Consider the following 21,356-nt stretch of genomic DNA (forward strand, 5'->3'; position numbering starts at 1 on the left):
AGAAAAGTGATGGCAGATAAAGGCAGAGTAGTCCATCGAGTCTGCCCTTTGTTTTTGTTTTTTTGTTTTGTTTTTTGGTTTTTTTTTGTTGTTTATTTTTGTTTTCGTTTATTGTCTCACTATAGATATATATTTGTTCCAAGCATGTTTGAAGCCATTTACTGTTGACTATCTCACTTCCTTTGCTGGAAGTTTATTCCAAACATCAACTACCCTTTCAGTAAAATAACACTCTCTAAGATTACTTCCTCCAGTTAGTTTGAGGTCATGTCCCTATGTTCTTGATTTTGGTTTCATATTGAAAAACCTGCCCTCCTAAACCTTATTCACCCCCTTGATGTATTTAAAGGTTTCAATCATGTCTCCCCTTTCCCTTCTTTTCTCCAGACTGTACAAATTAAGTTCCTGAAGTTGCTCTCAATATGTTTTATCCCTCAAACCTTTCACTATTTTTGCTACCTGTCTCTCGTTCTATTTCACCAACATCTTTGTGTAATTGATGTCTCCAGAACTGGACACAGTATTCCAAATGAGGTCTCACTAAAAATTTTTAAACAGAAACAGAATATTTTTTTAACAGAAAATTGAAAGAAACAAAGAGTAATGCCCCGTACACACAATCGGATTTTCCAACAACAAATGTTGGATGTGAGCTTGTTGGCGGAAAGTCCGACCATGTGTGAGCTCCATCGAACATTTGTTGTCGGACTTTCCTCCAACAAATGTTGGCTAGCAGTTTCTCAAATTTTCCGCCAACAAATTTTGTTGTTGGACTTTCCGATCGTGTGTACACACAAGTTCGTTGCACAAAAGTTCACGCATACTCAGAATCAAGCAGAAGGAGCCCAAAGGGTGGCGCACTGGCTATTGAACTTCCTTTTTATGGGCTCGTCGTACGTCTTGTACGTCGACACGTTCCCACGTTCGTAATTGTTGCCCAACATTAGTGTGACCGTGTGTATGCAAGACAAGTTGGAGCCAACAGCCAACAGGAGAGTCCTCTCTGTAATGGCCAAGCAGATAGGTGGATCAGTACAGGGATCCTGGCATTTCACAAAAGATAAGAAAATCCATCATTAGTTATGTGAAAAAAAAAAAGATCAGAAAGTATTCTATTTACTCAACCACATCTAACCTGTGTTCATTTAAACTGTAATGTAAAAGAGACTCTTTCTTACTGTAGGAAAAGCCACATTCACCTAGTTACATACTACGACTGGTGCAGTGATGTCACTGGTAGTAAAGCTGGACAGGTTCAGCTTTACTGTCTCAGAAGGAGCATGCATTCCAGTAGTAGGAGAGAGGCCACTGTCCAAGACTGAAGCTACTTTTAAGGAGAATTTAGGATTTAATAGAACAATGTGTTGCAGTCTGGCATTTAACCTTTAGAAGTTCTTTGTGTTTATGCAAAGTATGATTATCCTTATTCTCCTAATGTAGAAAGAAGCAGTAACTGATAAATATTTTCATAAAACACAGCTCCACTAACTAGCTCCTTCCATGAATATATAGTTGTATTTTTCATAAGTAAACACAAAAAGTTCTGTTGGTGTGCTAATAGTTCCAATCAGGCTAGAACAGACTTGTTAGTAAATATCAGTAGTACTAAGAGCCTCCATTTCCGTCTTCCTTTGATCAAAGACTTGTATTATTGTGAGAGATAAACGGCATGACATTGGTGTTACACAAATACGTGCAGCCCCTTTTAGCCTCAGGCTCTTCCTAATTGCTTGTCCCCGAATCCCCTTTTCGTACATTCCACATGAAACAAACACAAACAATTTGTGTGGCAAAAGAAATCTGAAAAGAATGGTGAAAAAGAGGGATAATGGATAATATGTGTCAGGAATGTATACATTGCTGGTTAAGCTCTGCCTGTGAATAAAGGAGGTATTGTCAGCAGTGAGTGCATAGGATGCCCGTGCCATTAGAAACTCTATATACAACTGCTCTTCTCTATGGCTTCATACAATGATAATGGTGAGAAGGGCTCTGTGCCAGTATGGCAGCAGTTACTGCAAACGGAACAGATGAGCGGCGTGTATATCAAATGAAAAAGGTTCCAATTTATTTAATGAAACTGCAAATAGCTTTCAATCATCTAATGGCATCTTACATTTCTCATATGTCTCATATGACGCAGTGAGATCCCTCAGCGTGAGTTTTCAAATTAGCCCACCTACTGTGGCCATTATTAGGTGGTCCTGCTCTCCCTGAAGGTGGAGGTTGGAGTAAAATCACAAAACAAAGTTCCTCGGATATCAATGTCATGTACTATCCTACATCTGTTTCACAAACTATTCCAACGTAGGTGGTTAAAGGAAACTTGTGCTGAGAAAATAATGTACATAGGCTGTTGCCCATGTACAGGGCTTTTGCATTGTCCAATGGCTTGTTACATTGCACAAGGCTGTTGCATTGCCCAACTCTCCATTTGAAAATTCTAGTTGCCTCGCTGTTATGGTAATTCAAAGGCTCCTGTAGTTTCTGAGTCACTTATCTTAAACCAGTACAGTGCAGCCGGAAAGTATGACAGAGCTTCAGTTTTTCCACATTTTATTATGTTACAGCTTTATTTAATTATTTTCTTCAAAACTCTACAAACAATATCCTATAATGACAATGTGAAAGAAGTCTGTTTCAAATCTTTGCAAATTTATTAAAAATAAAAAATGAAACAAAACCTATATACAGAAGTATTCACAGCCCATGGCACTCAAAATTGAGCTCAGGTGCATCCTGTTTCCACTGATCATACTTGAGATGTTTCTACAACTTGATTGGAGTCCACCTATGGTAAATTCCATTGATTGGACATGGTTTGGAAAGGCACACACCTGTCTATATAAAGTCCCACAGTTAACAGGGCATGTCAGAGCACAAACCAAGCCATGAAGTCCAAGAAATTGTCTGTAGACCTCTGAGACAGGATTGCATAGATGTGGAGAAGGGTACAGAAAAATGTTTGCAGCATTGAAGGTCCCAATGAGCCCAGTGGCCTCCATCATCTGTAAATGGAAGAAGTTTGGAACCACCAGGACTCTTCCTAGAGTGGGCTGCCTGGCCAAACTGAGCAATCAGGGGAGAAGGGCCGTAGTCGGGGAGGTGACCAAGAACCCCACTCTGACAAAGCTCCAGCATTTCTCTGTGAAGAGAGGTGAACCTTTCAGAAGAACAACCATCTCTGCAGCACTCCACCAATCAGGCCTGTATTTTAGAGTGGCCAGACAGAAGCCACTCCTCAGTAAAAGGCACATGACAGCCCGCCTGAAGTTTTCCAAAAGGCACCTGAAGGACTCAGACCACGAGAAACAAAATTCTCTGGTCTGATGAAATAAAGGTTAAACTCTTTGGCCTGAATTGCAAGCATCATGTCTGGAGGAAACCAGGCACTGCTCATCACCTGGCCAATACCATCCCTACAGTGAAGCATGGTGGTGGCAGCATCAAGCTGTGAGGATTGTTTTCAAAAGCAGGAACTGGGAGATTAGTCAGGATTAAGGGAAGGATGAATGTAGCAATGAACAGAGACATCCTTGATTAAAAAACCTGCTACAGAGTGCTCTGGACCTCAGACGGGGAGGAAGGTTCATCTTCCAACAGGACAATGACCCTAAGCACACAGCCAAGATAACAAAGGAGTGGCTATGGGACAGCTCTGTGAATGTCCTTGAGTGGCACAGCCAGAGCCCAGACTTGAACCCAATTGAACATCTCTGGAGAGATCTGAAAATTGTTGCACTGTATGCAGATCAGTTCTGACTCACCTCTTACTTTACTTGCTGCTTGCACATTTGAGATACAGTTATTTTCCTTTACACCTATTTAATGTTAATGTTGATAAATGCAAGGTTATGCACTTGGGAGCTAAGAACGTGCACGCATCATACATACTAAGGGGAGTACAACTGGGGGAATCAATGGTGGAGAAGGATCTGGGTGTTTTGGTAGATCATAAGCTTAATAATAGCATGCAATGCCAAGCTGCGGTTTCCAAAGCGAGCAAAGTCCTTTCTTGTATTAAGAGAGGTTTAGACTCCAGAGGGAGAGAGATCAGTCTACCCCTGTACAAATCATTATCAGTTTTGGGCACCAATTCACAAAAAGGATATTGGGGAACTGGAGAAAGCGCAGTGAAGGACAACCAAACTGATAAGAGGCATGGAGGAACTCAGCTATGAGTAAAGATAAGAGGAATTGAATTTATTCTCTCTTGAGAAGAGGAAATTAGGGGGGATATGATCAACATGTATAAATATATAAGGGGTCCATATAGTGAACTTGGTGTCGAGTCATTCACTTTAAGGTCATCACAGAGAACAATGGGGTACTCTTTACATCTCGAGGAAAAGAGACTTAAAGTGATTGTAAAGGCTCATTTGTTTTCCTATAAAAATAACAAACATGTTATACTTACCTGCTCTGTTGCAGTGGATTTGCACAGAGCAGCCCGGATCCTCCTCTTCCCGGGTCCCTCTTCTGTGATCCTGGCCCCTCCCTCCTGTTCAATGTCCCCACAGCCAGCAGCTTGCTATGAGGGCACCCAAGCTGAGTCACAGCTCCCTGTGTCCATTCAGACACGGAACCGGACCCAGCCTCGCCCCCTCACTCCCCTGATTGGCTAGCTGACTTTGATTGACAGCAGCAGGACCAGATGGCAGGTAAGTGTTGGGGGGGGGGGGGCTGCTGCACACAGAAGGCTTTTTAAAAACCTTCTGCCTTTACAACCCCTTTAATCCCCAAATACAGAATGTTTTCTTCACAGTAAGAGCTGTGAACACGTGAAATAGACTCCCTCAAGAGCTGGTTCTGGCCAGCTCAGTAGATTGCTGTAAAAAAGGCCTGGATTCTTTCTTAAATGTACATAAGATAACTGGATACTAACATTTATAAGTAAAGTTGATCTAGGGAATATTCAATTGTATCTTGAGGGATTAGGAAGGAATTTTTTCCCCCACTGGAGCAAATTGGATCATGCCGTGCTGGGGTTTTTTGCCTTTCTCTGGATCAACTGTGGATATAAGAACATGTATATAAGATTGTATGATTTTTTTTATAATTGCATTTTATTATAATGGTTTTAAAGCTTATATGTTTTAAACTTATTTTTCTAATTGGTTGTTGTTTTTTTTTTTTTTTTTTTTTTTTAACATTTTAAACATTTACGTACATGACACACAATTCCCAGAGTGCTGTAGTTGAGCTAAAGAGGCAGTGCAGTGCAGACTTCCCATTTCACAATATTATTCATTGAAACCTTAGGCTGAGCTATCCAATATGGCAATGTTTCTCAACTCTAGTCCTCAAGTACCCCCAACAGGTCATGTTTTCAGGATTTCCCTCAGGTTAAACGGCTGTGATAATTACTAAGGCAGTGAAACTGATTAAATCACCTGTGCAAAATAATGGTGAGCCTGAAAACATGACCTGTTGGGGGTAGAGTTGCCACCTCATCCCTTTAAAACCGAACACATATTGATTACACAGGTTCTGTGGCTGATTAAGGTGATAATTAAACTCACTTGGTGCCTTATCTGCACTAAATTAGTCTCAGAACCTGTGTAATTCATATGTGTTCGGGTTTAAAGGGATGAGGTGGCAACCCTAGTTGGGGGTACTTGAGAACTGAAGTTAAAAAACATTGCAATATGGGATAAATTACTGTCATGACTCCCTTGTGTATGTAAATTTCAGTTTTAAAGGTTTGTAAACCCTCGTGTTTTTTTACCCTTAATGCATCCTATGCATTAAGGTGAAAAAACGTCTGTCAGTGACCGGTCCCCCAGCCCCCCCATTTTACTCACCTGAGATGCGCTCTTCCCCTCTGCGCATTGTCTTGGCTCTTGATTGGATAGATTGATAGCAGCGCAGCCATTGGTTCCCGCTGCTGTCAATCAAATCCAATGACGCGGGTGTGCGGGGCCGAGCAAATGAAAGAAAATGTTGGACTCAGGAGCGCGCCCGCAAGGTAACGCCCCGGGGGAGCATTTCTCCTAGGAGGTTATACGATGCAGGAGGAGCTACCAGCGCTGCCGGGGGACCCCAGAAGTTGAGGATTGGGGCCACTCTGTGCAAAAGGAACTGCACAGTGGAGGTAAGTATGATATGTTTGTTATTTAAAAAAAAACAAAAAAAAAAACAAAGCTTTACAATCACTTTAAGCTATTGGACACTTTAATCAAGCTTTTTTTTTTTTTCATAACTGTTAGTAAGGAGAAACCGCAGAACACATGAAAAAAAAAAATGCAGGAAAACTGTTGACTGTCTGAAAAAAAAAATATTTATATGCATGATTTCTTATTTTACAAAGAAACTTAACTGTTACTTTTTGCTCCTTACCATAAATAATGAAAATATGTACAAGTTTACAGAAAATGTACACATGCCCGTGCATAAAAAAATAAATATATAGTATCTCACAAAAGTGAGTACACCCCTCACATTTTTGTAAATATTTTATTATATCTTTTCATGTGACAACACTGAAGAAATGACACTTTGCTACAATGTAAAGTAGTGAGTGTACAGCTTGTATAACAGTGTAAATTTGCTGTCCCCTCAAAATAACTCAACACACAGCCATTAAATTCTAAACCGCTGGCAACAAAAGTGAGTACACCCCTAAGGGAAAATGTCCAAATTGGGCCCAATTAGCCATTTTCCCTCCCCGGTGTCATGTGACTCGTTAGTGTTACAAGGTCTCAGGTGTGAACGGGGAGCAGGTGTGGTAAATTTGGTGTTATCGCTCTCACTCTGTCATACTGGTCACTGAAAGTTGAACATGGCACCTCATGGCAAATAACTCTCTGAGGATCTGAAAAAAAGAATTGTTGCTCTACATGAAGATGGCCTAGGCTATAAGATTGCCAAGACCCTGAAACTGAGCTGCAGCATGGTGGCCAAGACCATACAGCAGTTTAACAGAACAGGTTCCACTCAGAACAGGACTCGCCATGGTCGACCAAAGAAGTTGAGTTCATGTGCTCAGCGTCATATTCAGAGGTTGTCTTTGGGAAATAGACGTAAGAGTGCTGCCAGCATTGCTGCAGAGCTTGAAGGGGTGGGGGGGTCAGCCTGTCAGTGCTCAGACCATACGCCACACACTGCATCAAATTGGTTTGCATGGCTGTCGTCCCAGAAGGAAGCCTCTTCTAAAGATGATGCACAAGAAGGCCTGCAAACAGTTTGCTGAAGACAAGCAGACTAAGGACATGGATTACTGGAACCATGTCCTGTGGTCTGATGAGACCAAGATAAACTTATTTGGTTTAGATAGTGTCAAGTGTGTGTGGTGGCAACCAGGTGAGGAGTACAAAGATAAATGTGTCTTGCCTACAGTCAAGCATTGTGGTGGGAGTGCCATGGTCTGGGGCTGCATGAGTGCTGCAGGCACTGGGGAGCTACAGTTCATTGAGGGAACCATGAATGCCAACATGTACTGTGACATACTAAAGCAGAGCATGATCCCCTCCCTTCAGAAACTGGGCCATAGGGCAGTATTCCAACATAATAACAACCCCAAACACATCTCCAAGACGACCACTGCCTTGCCAAAGAAGCTGAGGGTAAAGGTGATGGACTGGCCAAGCATGTCTCCAGACCTAAACCCTATTGAGCATCTGTGGGGCATCCTCAAACGGAGGGTGGAGGAGCACAAGGTCTCTAACATCCACCAGCTCTGTGATGTTGTCATAGAGGAGTAGAAAAGGACTTCAGTGGCAACCTCTGAAGCTCTGGTGAACTCCATGCCCAAGAGGGTTAAGGCAGTTCTGGAAAATAATGGTGGCCACAAAAAATATTGATACTTTGGGCTCAATTTGGACATTTTCACTTAAGGGTGTACTCACTTTTGTTGCCAGCGGTCTAGACATTAATGGCTGTGTGTTGTTGTTTTGAGGGGACAACAAATTTACACTGTTATACAAGCTGTACACTCACTACATTGTAGCAAAGTGTAATTTCTTCAGTGTTGTCACATGAAAAGATATAATAAAATATTTACAAAAATGTGAGGGGTGTACTCACTTTTGTGAGATACTGTATATGTGTGTGTATTGTACATTAACTTTATAGATTAGACCACTTGGCAATATGTCGTACTGCTACTACTACTACTACTAATAATAATAATTTCCATTTGGAAATAATGAGGGTCCTAAGGGCACATCGAATAGCAAGAGGACCCACTAGACCAAGAAAGCAAATGTCAATTTTCAACAGAATGGAGACCGTAGTTAATTGGGTAATAAATTGTGTCACTTTAGACCAAAATACAGAGATCTGGGGACAAGACCAAAAAAATATGATCAAAATCAGCAAAGTCACCTGCGCATCTCTAGCATTGAGGAGAAGTTCCCGGGTAGATTTTGTGGAGCCTTTGTGGTGTCAAATATATTCTATGTAGTATTTTGAATTGGATCAAGTGATCCCTACTGGCAACCAACTGTGAGAAGGGGTATTCCCGCATGTCTTCCCAAACCTTGTCATTGATATCTGGAACACACGCCTACCATTTGGAGTGAAGACTCTCCATGCCAATGTGAACAGAGGGCATGAGTATCTTATATATTTCAGAAAGTGATTTGGTTAGGGAAGCATCCTGAAGCAAGGTTTCAAGATCTGAAGGAGTTAGATTCAAAGGAAGGCTTCCAAATTGGCAGTTGTAGGCATAGCGTAGTTGTAGATAGCAGAATTAGTGGTAATTGGGGAGCCCAAAGCGCTGCTTCAAGCCATCAAGAGGCATTAAGGATCCCTGGACACTAATTTGACCTAAAGGTTTGATGCCCTTAGAAGCCCAGACAATCAGATCAGGGAGTGACTGGAACTCAGATAACCTCAGATTAAACCAAAGAGGGAAACCATAAAGATTAAACCATAAAGGGACCAACTATGAGAGGTAGCATGATGCTTGGACACCACAAGGTTCCAGGCTTGAGTACAGCTTGCCTAGAAAGCATGAGGCTGATGGGGGCACGGAGGCCACAATACAAAGAGATTCCTGAGGGCCTCATAGGATCTCAGATGTGCTGCTTCAAGTGCCATGGCTGAATCGGAATCGTCTGAAACTACCCAATTGTGAGCATATATAAGGAGAGCAGCAAGGAAGTACGACACTACCTGCCTGGAGTTTGCATGTTCTCCCTGTGTCTGCGTGGGTTTCCTCCGGGTACTCCGGTTTCCTCCCACACTCCAAAGACATGCTGGTAGGTTAATTGGATCCTGTCTAAATTGTCCCTAGTATGTATGAATGTGAGTTAGGGATCTTAGATTGTAAGCTCCTTGAGGGTAGGGACTGATGTGAATGTACAATGAATATGTAAAGCGCTGCGTAAATTGACGGCGCTATATAAGTACCTGAAATAAATAAATAAATAAATAAAGTAAGTATGTAAATCAGGGCATGCCAACCCCTCTCAGTCCAAGGCCTACAGAGAGTTCTCTCACTAAATCGAGGGGGGCTAGATTTCCATAAAAATTTAGAAATAAGGGAATCATATTGTTTGAGGAATGTCTTAGAGATCCACACTGGGGAGTGCCGTAGAATATACTGGAAAAACAGGGAGAATTTTCATTTTGATTAAATTGATTTTGATGATAAGGGGAGATTATCCCAAGCTTTCAGTCTCTGCTTAGCTGTAGATAATAGGTGATACAGATTCAATTTTGTAAAATCTGAGACATTGGATGATATATTAATCCCAAGGTAGTGCATATTATCTGTCCAGGCTAATTGGAGGGTAGGGACCGCAACCCTCTGCGCTTCTGCATGGGCAGGATTAAGGATTTACTCCAATTCACTCGCAGACCAGAAAAACTCACATAGTGTGTGAGAATTTGGCTTTGCATTACCTGAAAGAGTGCAAAGCATTCTCTGCTTTAATGAGGTGGAGAGTTTGAAATCACTGCCTCAGCTTGCAATCATTCAGAAAATGCAAAGCATTCTCTGAATGGCACCTGTGCTGAGCGACTGACCTTCTGTGTTCAGAACGCAGCAGGGCAACTGCTCTGCACAGGACACGGAAGCAAGTGGTGATCACGGGAATAGCCATGTATACTTCAGGGATTTCCAGCTTCCAGGGGCATCAGCCAGGTATGGTATAGGTACATTGGTCCAAGCATATGAGTAATTGCCTGATAATTAGCTCATTCATTGTGTTTGAAAAGACACTCCCATAGTGTATTGTTTGAATATTTATTTGCATAGTGAATAATTCTGTCCCGATTGATGGTGAGCTTTACCTTTTTAATTCATGGCTGAATTGACATAGAAACTTGGAGTGCCACTCAAATCTGGAGGATGACAGATATCCCTACCAGTGTCCAGAATGTGGGAGCAGGTATCAGCGCACTAATCAGGAGCGTAGGCAAATGCAAGATGAGATGTCGCTCAAACCGACCCGGTGCTTCAAATATGACTGTAACTATGTATGGTTTCAACCAGCGCTGCTCTGAACATGCTCTCTGATGTGTTTCATCCCACCCACTGGGGATCTGTGACCATGCCCCGTTGGGCAGAGCGAAACGTGTTAGTGCTATGGCAGGAGCAGCGCTGGCTGAGGCACAAATGTCCAGAGGCTACTAGAACATTATTATCACAGGTATTTAGAGGACTGACAATTCATGCAGCACTTTTCATACTGTACATTCAAATAAGTCCATGGGCTTATGGAGCCTACAATCTAAGGTCCTTATCTCATATGCATACATACTACTGTAGGTGAAATGTATGCAGGAGTCAGTTTAATCTACCCATTTGTCTTTGGAGTTTGGAAAGGAACTGGAGTATTCAGAGGAAGCCTGTGCATGCACAAGGAGAACATGCAAACTCCATGCAGGTGTCTTGATTGTGATTGAAACCGAGGACCCTGGTGCTGCAAGGCAGAAGTGCTAATCACTAAGCACCGTGCTGCTCAAAAAAACAAAGCAAGACCCTGCTGCCTAGAAATGTGCCCAGTGGTGTCATTCTGATAAATACAGCCTAGCAGATGGTTAACAAACCCATTTTCTCATGGCTCTGAGTCCCCTGGGTAAGCACAAAATACATTATACAGTAAAGTGTTTTTATCAGTCCCTAAAATGAGAAAAAATAAACATAAACTGTGTCTTGAAAAAAACAAAACCACATGCAGTACAAAACATCTTGAAAACATTCACAATCCCTATGTTTGACTCTTTAACCACTTGGCACCGGATCCCGCCAGCCCTTTAAGGGGTTTGGCATTGTGATTGGCTGTCACGGCGGTCACATGATTGCAAAACTTCCAATCGTAAGAAGCGATTCGAAGCTTTTCGTGAGCCGCTGGTCACTGTGCCGGAAACGGGCAGGGCGCGCTGTCGGCAAAGCTTTTTTGCCGCTAATGTTTGCAAATATGCGGCCCCTCTGCGCCAAGGCCCGGCCGCCTTGAGGGCTCATATTTGTGTACAGTCGACGCCTAGGGGTTAAGAGTGATGCAAGTGCAAATTAAAAATACCCAAGGGTCCTGCCAGAAATCCAGTGAGCTCCTAAATTCCTCTAGTAAGCTGACATCACTACCTTTACCGAACTTGTGAACTACATAACACCTACCTTCTTCTCATCTCCCTAACATAAGGGGAAGGTATTCTGTAGGCCAGCATGGGTAAAATCATTGTTTACAACCCTGCTTGGGATTACAATGCTGTAACAAAAATTGAAATTGACGTGACACACTACGGCTATTAAGTCCAGATCCAACTTTATTCTGATAAAAATCAGGGAGACAGTCCAAAAAGTAGACAATGTGTTTCGGATGTCTAAGAACGCTGCCTTCATCAGGGCATGAATGACAGCAATGTGAATAGACTAGAAGTGAACTGGACCTTATTTTTTCCATTGTAATTGCAAGCAAAGACCTTGTCACACAACTGGTTTTACCCCCTCCTAATTTTCATAAAATAATGGGAAAGTATATCTGTAGATCTACACAAGTGAACTCATTATTGACAACTCTGCTTGGGATTACAGTTTTGTTAGCTCAGTACAGAAAATTAGAAACTCACTGGATTTCTATCCATAACAAAAGGTATTTTTCTGTACTTGCAGCATTTTTTAAAAAGACAAAACATCGGGCAATGTGTATGTATTGCACATAAGTACTGAATTTTTTTTTTTTTTTTTTGTATTTTGCTTAAACATACACTTTAACATAATAGGAAATCCTTAAAAATATATATCTTTAGAGGTAAGTTTGTCTGCTGATCTGTAGCTATTTTATTCTGGGTTAAGGTGTTGTAAAAGAATGTGTGTAGTCATGTGACTTTGGTACCACCAGGAGACCTAATACCTGGGAATGAGGCCAAGCCCCCTCCCAATGTGAACTTTACAGCTCTGACTCATCTTTTACAGCTGTGTACGATAGAGCCAGGGGCATACCAAGCTATGATGTGGGGAGAGGCTAGCAAAAAATGTTCTACACATTTAATGATGTATTGCTAGATACCTGCACAGCAACTCTCATTGCTGGAGAGCAGCTGCATTTCACTTTCTGCCAGAGACCTTGCGTATGAATTTATGTAAGACCTGTGGGAAAATTTCATACTGTCTGAAACAGGCACTTGGCCATAATAACATTATACTTCCTTTCATTTTAATGGGCAATCTGCTGAAAAATGAACAATCAGCTGCTTTGCCTCTTTGAGATTCTTGGACGCACACTGAATGCTTCGTTGGTATTATTCTGGATAGATTTTCTACATAACCTTTGTTTTGGATAAACTACAGCACTAGTTGCATGAATGCATAGATACGGACCTTAAAATGAAAACTCTAGTGGTTTATGATCAATTTTATTTTTAATTTAGGTTTACTGACTAATATTTTATAATATTGTGTATTATATGAATCCAGTCTTTATTTAACGAATAATAATTTGGAGTGTTTCCATGCTTCAATGTGCAGTGCATGCTGGGCTGTCTAATAAGAAAGCCCAAATAGAGACCTAAAAATGATTTTTGCCCATGGGACTGCGCCAAATGAGTTGCGCCAAATGAGTTGCGCCAAATAAAGTTGATAACAAGTTTCTTAAAAAATACAACATGTATTCCATATTAGAATTAAAAAACAGACACAGTAAAAAACACATATGTTGTGATACAGTGGACAGAATGCAAATATATTAACACAGGTTGGTCAGATGTATACAGTATTACAAATACACTCAAATAGACTGAAATCTTGATGCATTTCATGGAACAGTACCCACTTCTTCAGGAGTCAGCCAAAATCTGTGGAAAGAAAACTGTAAGAAGCCAATGCATATACAGTGTGTATATATATCTATATATCTATAGGAAAACCATATATATAGGGCCACGGAGGGTGGGGAAGATTTACTCCCTCAGTGAATATACGTACATATCAACCAGCAAGGGCAAAAACTCAAAAAGATGCAATCCAAGCAGTAAATGCAAAAAAGGATGACAAAGATGTGAGAGTACATCCACTGGTTAAGCTCTGTCGAGGAGCTGAAGGTAGGGAAGGCTGGAGGCCAAAGCAAACAGGGGGACCAAAAAAAGGAGAAGCACCCTGGTAAGTGTAAACATAAGATAATCATAGTGAAAATGAAGTGAGAATGCAAACTGTAGAACATAAGAGGGTGAAAAAGGTAGATAAAGGTGATAAGTGTGTTTGGACCAGGGGTAAAAAAAATTAATAAGACATAAATAATGATGCAGAGGGCCAAGCAAGGGGAATAAATGAGTAAAGGGGATACAAAGTTGATAAGGCTCAGGAAAGGAATAACCGGGTGAAGCTCCAGTGAGGGAACCAATTGCAATACCTTGTAATGAGTAATCCACGAAAATAGCGTGATGTGTGAACCATCCACCAGAGATCAATACAGGTCCGCTCCAAAAGAGGCCCCTATAAATAGCGCCCTGGTCCAAGACCCCCCTTTTTCACGTAATAAGAAAGCCCAACACTATCTCTGCATTTGCTGACTGGTTCTACAGAACTAAGATTTAGGCTGGGTAATTCTTAGGAAAATTTGTATGAAAATTCCCAGAACATTTGAATGTCGATCGAAGGTAGATTTTGTTAGCTTGTAACATTTGATATTGGTATGAATGGACTCCTCTGAATAACTCAACTGATTCATTCAGTTTTGTGTATAAGTGACCTGAAATCAGGCCTGTAAAGCACAGCATTAAACAAGCTACTGTATATGAAACCCTATATTGCCAGACTCACACTAGATACTTGCTGCTGCTAAAAAGTAAATATAAATTACTTTTAAGCAATATTTCCTTATTTAGCAGAAAGAAATATGTGATTTCATTTTTGTTAAAATATTAATTCTATAAAAAAACTATACCGTACAAAAACCTAAAACTTAAAAACCTTTGACATGAATATAATAATTTCTATACACATGTGCAAATGGAAGGTATTCAAAGCTCTTAGGCAGCCCATAGATAATTCAATTTTCTTTCCTTCCATCCTTAAACCTGTACACACTAATACTTTTTTGTTATTCAACCTAGCAGGTTGAACGAAAAAGACTGACAGCTCCGGTCGGAGCTGCTGTACTAACAATCCGATGTAAGTACAGCAATCTCCCCGCTAAGCTGTTGTGTTCTGACAGGGGGACGCCAGAACACTCCGGTCAGATCTGGAGCCAGTCGGCTGCTGGTTTTCCAGCATGCTCGTCCGACAGAAGCCGGCCAAATGGCCAGCTTCTGTCATACCGGCTGCCATACACACGGGCCGAATGTCGGCCAGTTTTTATTGAACCGGCCGATGTCGTCCGACATTCGACCCGTGTGTATTGGCTTTAGTGCCACACATAAAAAACTCTTTTCCAGGTATAACTTCTACATATATTTGTTTTGTAGCACTGTAGGAATTTAGGCAGCGTAAAATAGCTTTTTCATTTATTTAAATAATTTATGGTTATATGTACTGAATTTTATGAGAATGTTTTACTGTGTTAACATTTCTGTATATTTTTACTGATCATTATTTCAATATTTCATATTTTTTGTAGTTATTGATCTCCTGGAAGCTCTGAATGTTACACGCTCTATCAAGGGGGTTACAAAGTCCAAGGGTCTTGACCCTGGTTCACCAGCCTGGAAGTTCCGACCACGTGTCCCTCACCTAACACTTCCTTGGGACTATTCAGTCTACCTTTTATCCAGTACACAGGGTTCGGTTGGCCTACATTTTGTAGCCAAGCAAGCCAAGAACAACCAAGGAACATTGCTAGCCTTTTTGTCTCCGGCTGCCATGAAGAAGGATGGTCATCCTCTTTTACACCTTGTTTCTGACACGCAAGAAGACCAATTACGTTTAGAGTACCGCACCCCTCAGACCATGGAACCGGCCTCTTTGTTGCTTCCAGGTGGATCACCATTTTCTGGCTCCAAATGGGCACGACTTGCACTAAACATTGACACTCACAAGGTCACACTTTTCCTGGATTGTGAAGAACCAGTGATATTTGGAAAGGAAGGAGAAGATGAGTTATTAAGCCTTATCCTTCCCCTGGATCTTGAAATTAGCTTTGCAAGCACCCCAGGAAACAAAGAGAGCAAGTTCCTGGTAAGAGTATTGCTTTATCCCTTTATTTTTAATATGTTTTTCATCTTAGACTTTCCTGACAATTACTTACAAATTGAAGTTGTCATTTATGATAAGTATGACCAGACTGTTTTGGGCTGTGATATTGTTTGTTGTGCAAGCCATTTTGTTGCCTTTCGTTGTTCGTTTGCTGCACTTGGGTTTATATATTTTTTTAGAATGCTAAATAGAACATTGATTTGCACTGTTCAAGCTGTAGATTTGAGTTACTGTTTTGAACAAATTTACAGTATTATGTTTCCCCTGCACAAATGTCCAGAGGATTGGGTGTTTTTTTCTGATTAACTTCAGCATTCAGTATGTATTACTGAATAGTTTTTAAAAATAAATTAAAATCCAATGTGAAAGGTAACATATAGAATGTATTCTGTCATCTTCCCTCAGGGCTACTGGCAAACAGCCGAGATCTCTCCAACTGGTTTTTCCCGTAGGCCATGGCACTGTGAAAACCGCTCAGGTGAGATTAAAAACCTTGTAGACCAGTATTTCCTGACGCAACTTGCCAGTTTTGCATATAATGTCAATAAGCAATTGTGTTAAAATACGTGATGTTGATGTGCCAGAGACATTTCCTGTATGTTTCTCTGATAGACCTAAAAAAAATCCTACCTTTTTGTGTCACCTGATCCATGTCTGATGCTGTCCCCTGCCTTTGCTGCTAAACTGTCTCTTCTTCGGTTTAACCTAATTACCTCCTATGTACAGGGCTGCCGATAAGGGAGCACCACCGGTCCTCCAGTACAGGGCTCGGGCACAGCCGCTTTCTCCCCCTCTCCCTTCCGCCAGCTTCAGGATGGAGAGTGGGGGAAGGGGACATTAAATATATCATTTATCAGCCCCTTTCTTTATTGAATAAACTGTGTTTACTATGCTTCAGTTTATGAATGAACAGAAACCTCTGTCGGTGCAGCTGAGGCTACAGAGAAAGGAATTGAAGAATCTGTGTCCTCAATTCCTTTCTCTGTCATAAAAGTAAGACTTCAGGGGTCTGTTTAGACCCCTGATATTTTACCCAAACCCCTAACAACATTGTAAAAAATAAATAAAAAATGATTTTTAAAATTTAAAAAATAATTTAAAAAATTTTTTAAAAATAATTACAAATATTGTAAACAATAATTTTAAAAAATAAGGGCTTATCCACATGGGTTCACTGGCCCATATAGTGTCAAAGAGCGGTTTGTTTGTGCAGCTGGAGCTGTCTGTTACTCTATGAGAATGCAGCGGCTGTGTGAACACAGTCGCAGGTCCTAATTGGATTAGTGTGCAGGTGTGGGTGACAGACCCCAAATACGCACTATCAGTATTTAGAGGCCATACAGCTGCACCCACACTCCTGTCAAATTAGAACCTGCGGCTGTGTTTGTACAGCTGCTGTCTGCACATAGCAAAAGCCACATTTAAAAAAAAAAACATGATTCACACTGTACAGGCCACAGCACCCATGTGAATGAACCCCGAGACCTAATTTACACACACAGAACTTTATTTATTAACTCAATGCAGTCTTATCTTTTAGATTTAGGAGGACTTTGTAAGCTATGTTGTTTGTGTCCGCTAATAATGATTTCAGTGTATTTTAAATGAAAATATCTTTTTGATATTTTCGGGGGGGGGGGGGGGGGGGCTGTCAGGTAGGCTGAATGAGGCACTGTGATTTCTAACAGCAGCCTTGCCTATGTATACAAGAACAGGCAGACCAAGGAGACTAATGTGAGAAAATGTGTGTTCCATTCCATAAAAAGTTTCTGTATGAGGCAAGACTGTATTCAGCCCATTGCTGCGCTAAGCCTGAGTGGTGATGTCCCCTTCTCACAAAGCTAAATTACTGGCTATGCCCCTTATAATCCCACCTACAGCATAATTACTGCCACAATAACTATAAAGAATTCTATAAAGGCATTTTTTTGTTTCGCACATAAAGCAAAACACTATAAAGACATTGATTAAAACCGTCTTAAGTAATGTGGTTCATATTGTTAAAGCAAACATTAGAAGGGTTGGAGGTGTGATCTCAGATACTTCAACTGTCAAATGGTTGTTCATGTTGGCTGCAGCATCTTGGATACAATTTACAACCTGGGATTCCCTACATACTAAAGTCTGTAGAGTTTCTAGAAAATGGTGACAAAAAATAAATAAATATTTACTGTGTTCTGTGGTGGAAAAAACTTTAATAGACAGCTCAAGAGAGGAAGGCCAGATTTGTTCAGTCCAACAGAAAATCCACACAATGTGCTTAAATAAAAGCTCACTTTGCCCCAAATGGGAAAAGTGAGAGTTCCTTAAAGAAAAGTATTGATAGAGGTTGAATATTTTAATGGCAGGTGCATTTATACACTTACTTATAGGTTTTCTTTGAAAAGAACAACCAGAAAGCAGCTTAGATAGATAGTGCTGTACTAGGTCCTGCACACCACTCCAGACTTAAAGTGATTGGAAAGTCTTGTTTTTTGTTTTTTTTTTAAATAACAAACATGTAATACTTACCTGCTCTGTGCAGTGGTTTTGCACAGAGCAGCCTGGATCCTCCTCTTCTCGGGTCCCCTGTCGGCACTCCTGGCTCCTCCCTCCTGTTGAGTGCCCCCACGGCAAGCAGCTTGCAATGGGGGCACCCAAGCAGGTGCGCTCCCGAACCGTGGCTCTACAGAGCCGTGGTTCAGCTCCGCCCCCTCCATCTCCTGATTGGCTCGCTGGCTGTGAATGACAGCAGCGGGAGCCAACGGGCTGTCAAAAGCTAATCAGGAATGCAAGTCCCTGGAAAGGCAAGGCTCTCGTGGACATTGCTGAATCGAGAGGGGGCTCAGGTAAGTATTTGGGGCTGCTGCACACAGGATGTTTTTTACCTTCATGGATAGAATCCATGAAGGTAAAAATACTTCAGCTTTTACAACCACTTTAAGTTGGCTAAACACTAGTAGAAATATTTCGATTTAAGGACGTATATTCGATTTTTAAATCATTAGTGGGGTCAAATCTATGTTAGTTTTCAACCACAATGACAAGAAAACTCGAAGGAGCAAGATGGAAATTTTCTTTACAACTAACAGATTTCCAAAAGTGTATGTGGTTTTCGTTTTTTGTCCTTTTGAACCACATTTGTCCAGTCGTCAAATGTACAAAGAATTTTCACACCAATTTGCTAGTGAATAGCCAGCTTAGGGTGCAAGCTACATCTGACAACGAGCTTTAACATAACCCCTGCTGTCCCTCTATCTAATCTCTATCAGGCACCACACCATCCTGTTTGACATCAAGACAGCAGGAGGTACGATAAAGCTCCTTGCTGCTTTATAGCATAATTCCCACTGTAATGGCTCTGAAGACTGCACAATGAGTGAAAGTTACTTATACACCTGCCCTCTTATGAATGGATGATAGAGAACACTTCCCACTGCCCCACTGTCTGAATTGCCCCATTGAAGTGTCCGATTGGACAATGAGACAGCTTATGCTTCCTGGCTACTTCAGTGATTTCCAGCTTCCAGGAACATCGGCCAGGGATAGTATAAACATTATATTGGTCCAAGTTGGACCAATGTAACTATGTAAAAATATACTTTGCTTGGAATTCATATTTAAAGGGAAAGGAGTGGCAAGGGCCAGGAGGAGAATGAGTGCCTGTAGTTTAGTTTTAGGGCCCATTTCACACGGGGCGGGCTCCATTGGAATCTGCCTACTCAGTGGGAAATTTGTCCAATGTTCCCCGCTGAGCAGTCGGGTGGCTGGTCCATGTCCACTCCGCTTATGCAGAGAGGACACAGCTTGCTCTCCTCTATGGGCGGTCAGATGTAAACAGTCCGTTTACACCTGACTGGCATCTGATGTGATCCGCCAAACGGATGGGAAACGTATCCCCATCTGTCTATTTTTAGCGGATTGGATGTCAGCAGGTGGCAATGGACACATACCCATTGACTCCTGCCACTCCATAGAGGGCTTTGGATGGACCGATCAAGTCTGCCTAAAAAGCAGACAGGTGGACCCGATCGGAGCTAAAAACAGGAGCTATTTGCATGTCTCACTTCCAGAACAAATCTGAAAACTAAAGAGATGACGGAGGCCGTACACTGGTGACATCAGTTTCTTCAGATGTCTTCAAAGAGTTTCCTCAGGAAGGTCCTAACCTCCTAAAACGCATTGGATGTTTTGTGTTGTATTGGAGGCAATGCTATTATTAAAGGTTTGAGGTTCTCTGACTGCTTGTCTGGACTTTTAGAGGAGCTACATGAGAGCTGGAGTATTTTCTATACCAAGTATATACACCTTGGAAGAGGGTTGTTTCCCATGAGAGAGGAGGTGGCATAAAGAGGGGTGAGCTGTATGTTCCTTTTTATGCCACTGTGCTTTATTACATTTTGACCAATCTTCTGATCATTTGAATCCAGTGCTTTGTCCTCATATGTGCAAAACTATAACCTGTTTAGACAGTGTAAGAATGAAAAAGACACATTTGAATAGTAAAAATGCTTACCAAAGCTGGATATATAAAATAAGCACCCCTTTCAAAAGACTAATATGGCCTTTTAACAAGATTGCACATGTGTAAAAGTGCGTGTTTGTCAGTTTTAGGTCTATGAATAGCTCGTTCCAGTTCATGGACTGGCAGTGGTGTAATTGTGTTGATGCCAGGTGCTGTACCAGTCTATTCAATAAGAGAAATAATATTAAAATTGGCTCCATTTCAGAGCATATAGTGCATCCTTTCTGAGCATTTGCTGTATCTTGTTTAGATTACTATATTAGCTGTTGATACACATTAACACAGAGCAGATGGCAATGAGCCACAATAAATAAAATCAACCAGTAAACTATTAATCATACTTCAAAATCAAGGTCACAGGGGCCATTCTATTTATTTTAATTTTAATTTCATAAAATCCAGTCCAACCTGATTTAGAAATCCTTTCAAGGGACTTCTGTGCAGCATCTTGTCACATGACCCATTGCTGTAATCCTTTCTTTCATGTAGTATTGTCTGTGTGGGTTCAGGTTTTATATCAGGGACATTCAGAATATACAATATCTCACAAACGTGAGTACACCCCTCACATTTTTGTAAATATTTTATTATATCCTTTCATGTGACAACACTAAAGAAATTACACTTTGCTACAATGTAAAGTAGTGAGTGTACAGCTTGTATAACAGTGTAAATTTGCTTTCCCCTCAAAATAACTCATCACACAGCAATTAATGTCTAACCCGCTGGCAACAAAAGTGAGTACACCCCTAAGTGAAAATGTCCAAATTCGGCCCAAAGAGTCAATATTTTGTGTGGCCACCATTCATTTCCAGCACTGCCTCAACCATCTTGGGCATGGAGTTCACCAGAGCTTCACAGAAGTTCTCTTCCACTCCTCCATGATGACATCAGCTGGTGGATGTTAGAGACCTTGCGCTCCTCCACCTTCCATTTGAGGATGCCCCACAGATGCTCAATAGGGTTTAGGTCTGGAGACATGCTTGACCAGTCTATCACCTTTACCCTCAGCTTCTTTAGCAAGGCAGTGGTCATCTTGGAGGTGTGTTTGGGGTCGTTATCATGTTAGAATACTGCCCTGCGGCCCAGTCTCCCAAGAAAGGGGATCATGCTCTTCTTCAGTATGTCACAGTACATGTTGGCAATTATGGTTCCCTCAATGAACTGTAGCTCCCCAGTGCCAGCAGGACTCATGCAGCCCCAGACCATGACACTCCCACCACCATGCGTGACTGTAGTCTTTGTACTCCTCCTGGTTGCCGCTACACACCCTTG

General features: G+C 41.4%; 1 protein-coding gene across 1 annotated transcript in view; it reads left to right on the forward strand.

Moving 5' to 3' along the window:
• The window catches only part of KCP (kielin cysteine rich BMP regulator), a 158,048-nt gene that overhangs the window by 3,007 nt on the left and 133,685 nt on the right, over positions 1-21,356 (forward strand). Inside the window, exons 2-3 of the mRNA XM_073619328.1 lie at positions 15,003-15,559; positions 15,983-16,055. Coding sequence (XP_073475429.1) covers positions 15,003-15,559; positions 15,983-16,055 — 630 coding nt within the window. The remainder of the gene's footprint in view (positions 1-15,002; positions 15,560-15,982; positions 16,056-21,356) is intronic.

The sequence above is a fragment of the Aquarana catesbeiana genome, linkage group LG03 (genome assembly GCF_042186555.1).
Source record: "Aquarana catesbeiana isolate 2022-GZ linkage group LG03, ASM4218655v1, whole genome shotgun sequence".
In the NCBI taxonomy this organism is placed as follows: domain Eukaryota; kingdom Metazoa; phylum Chordata; class Amphibia; order Anura; family Ranidae; genus Aquarana; species Aquarana catesbeiana.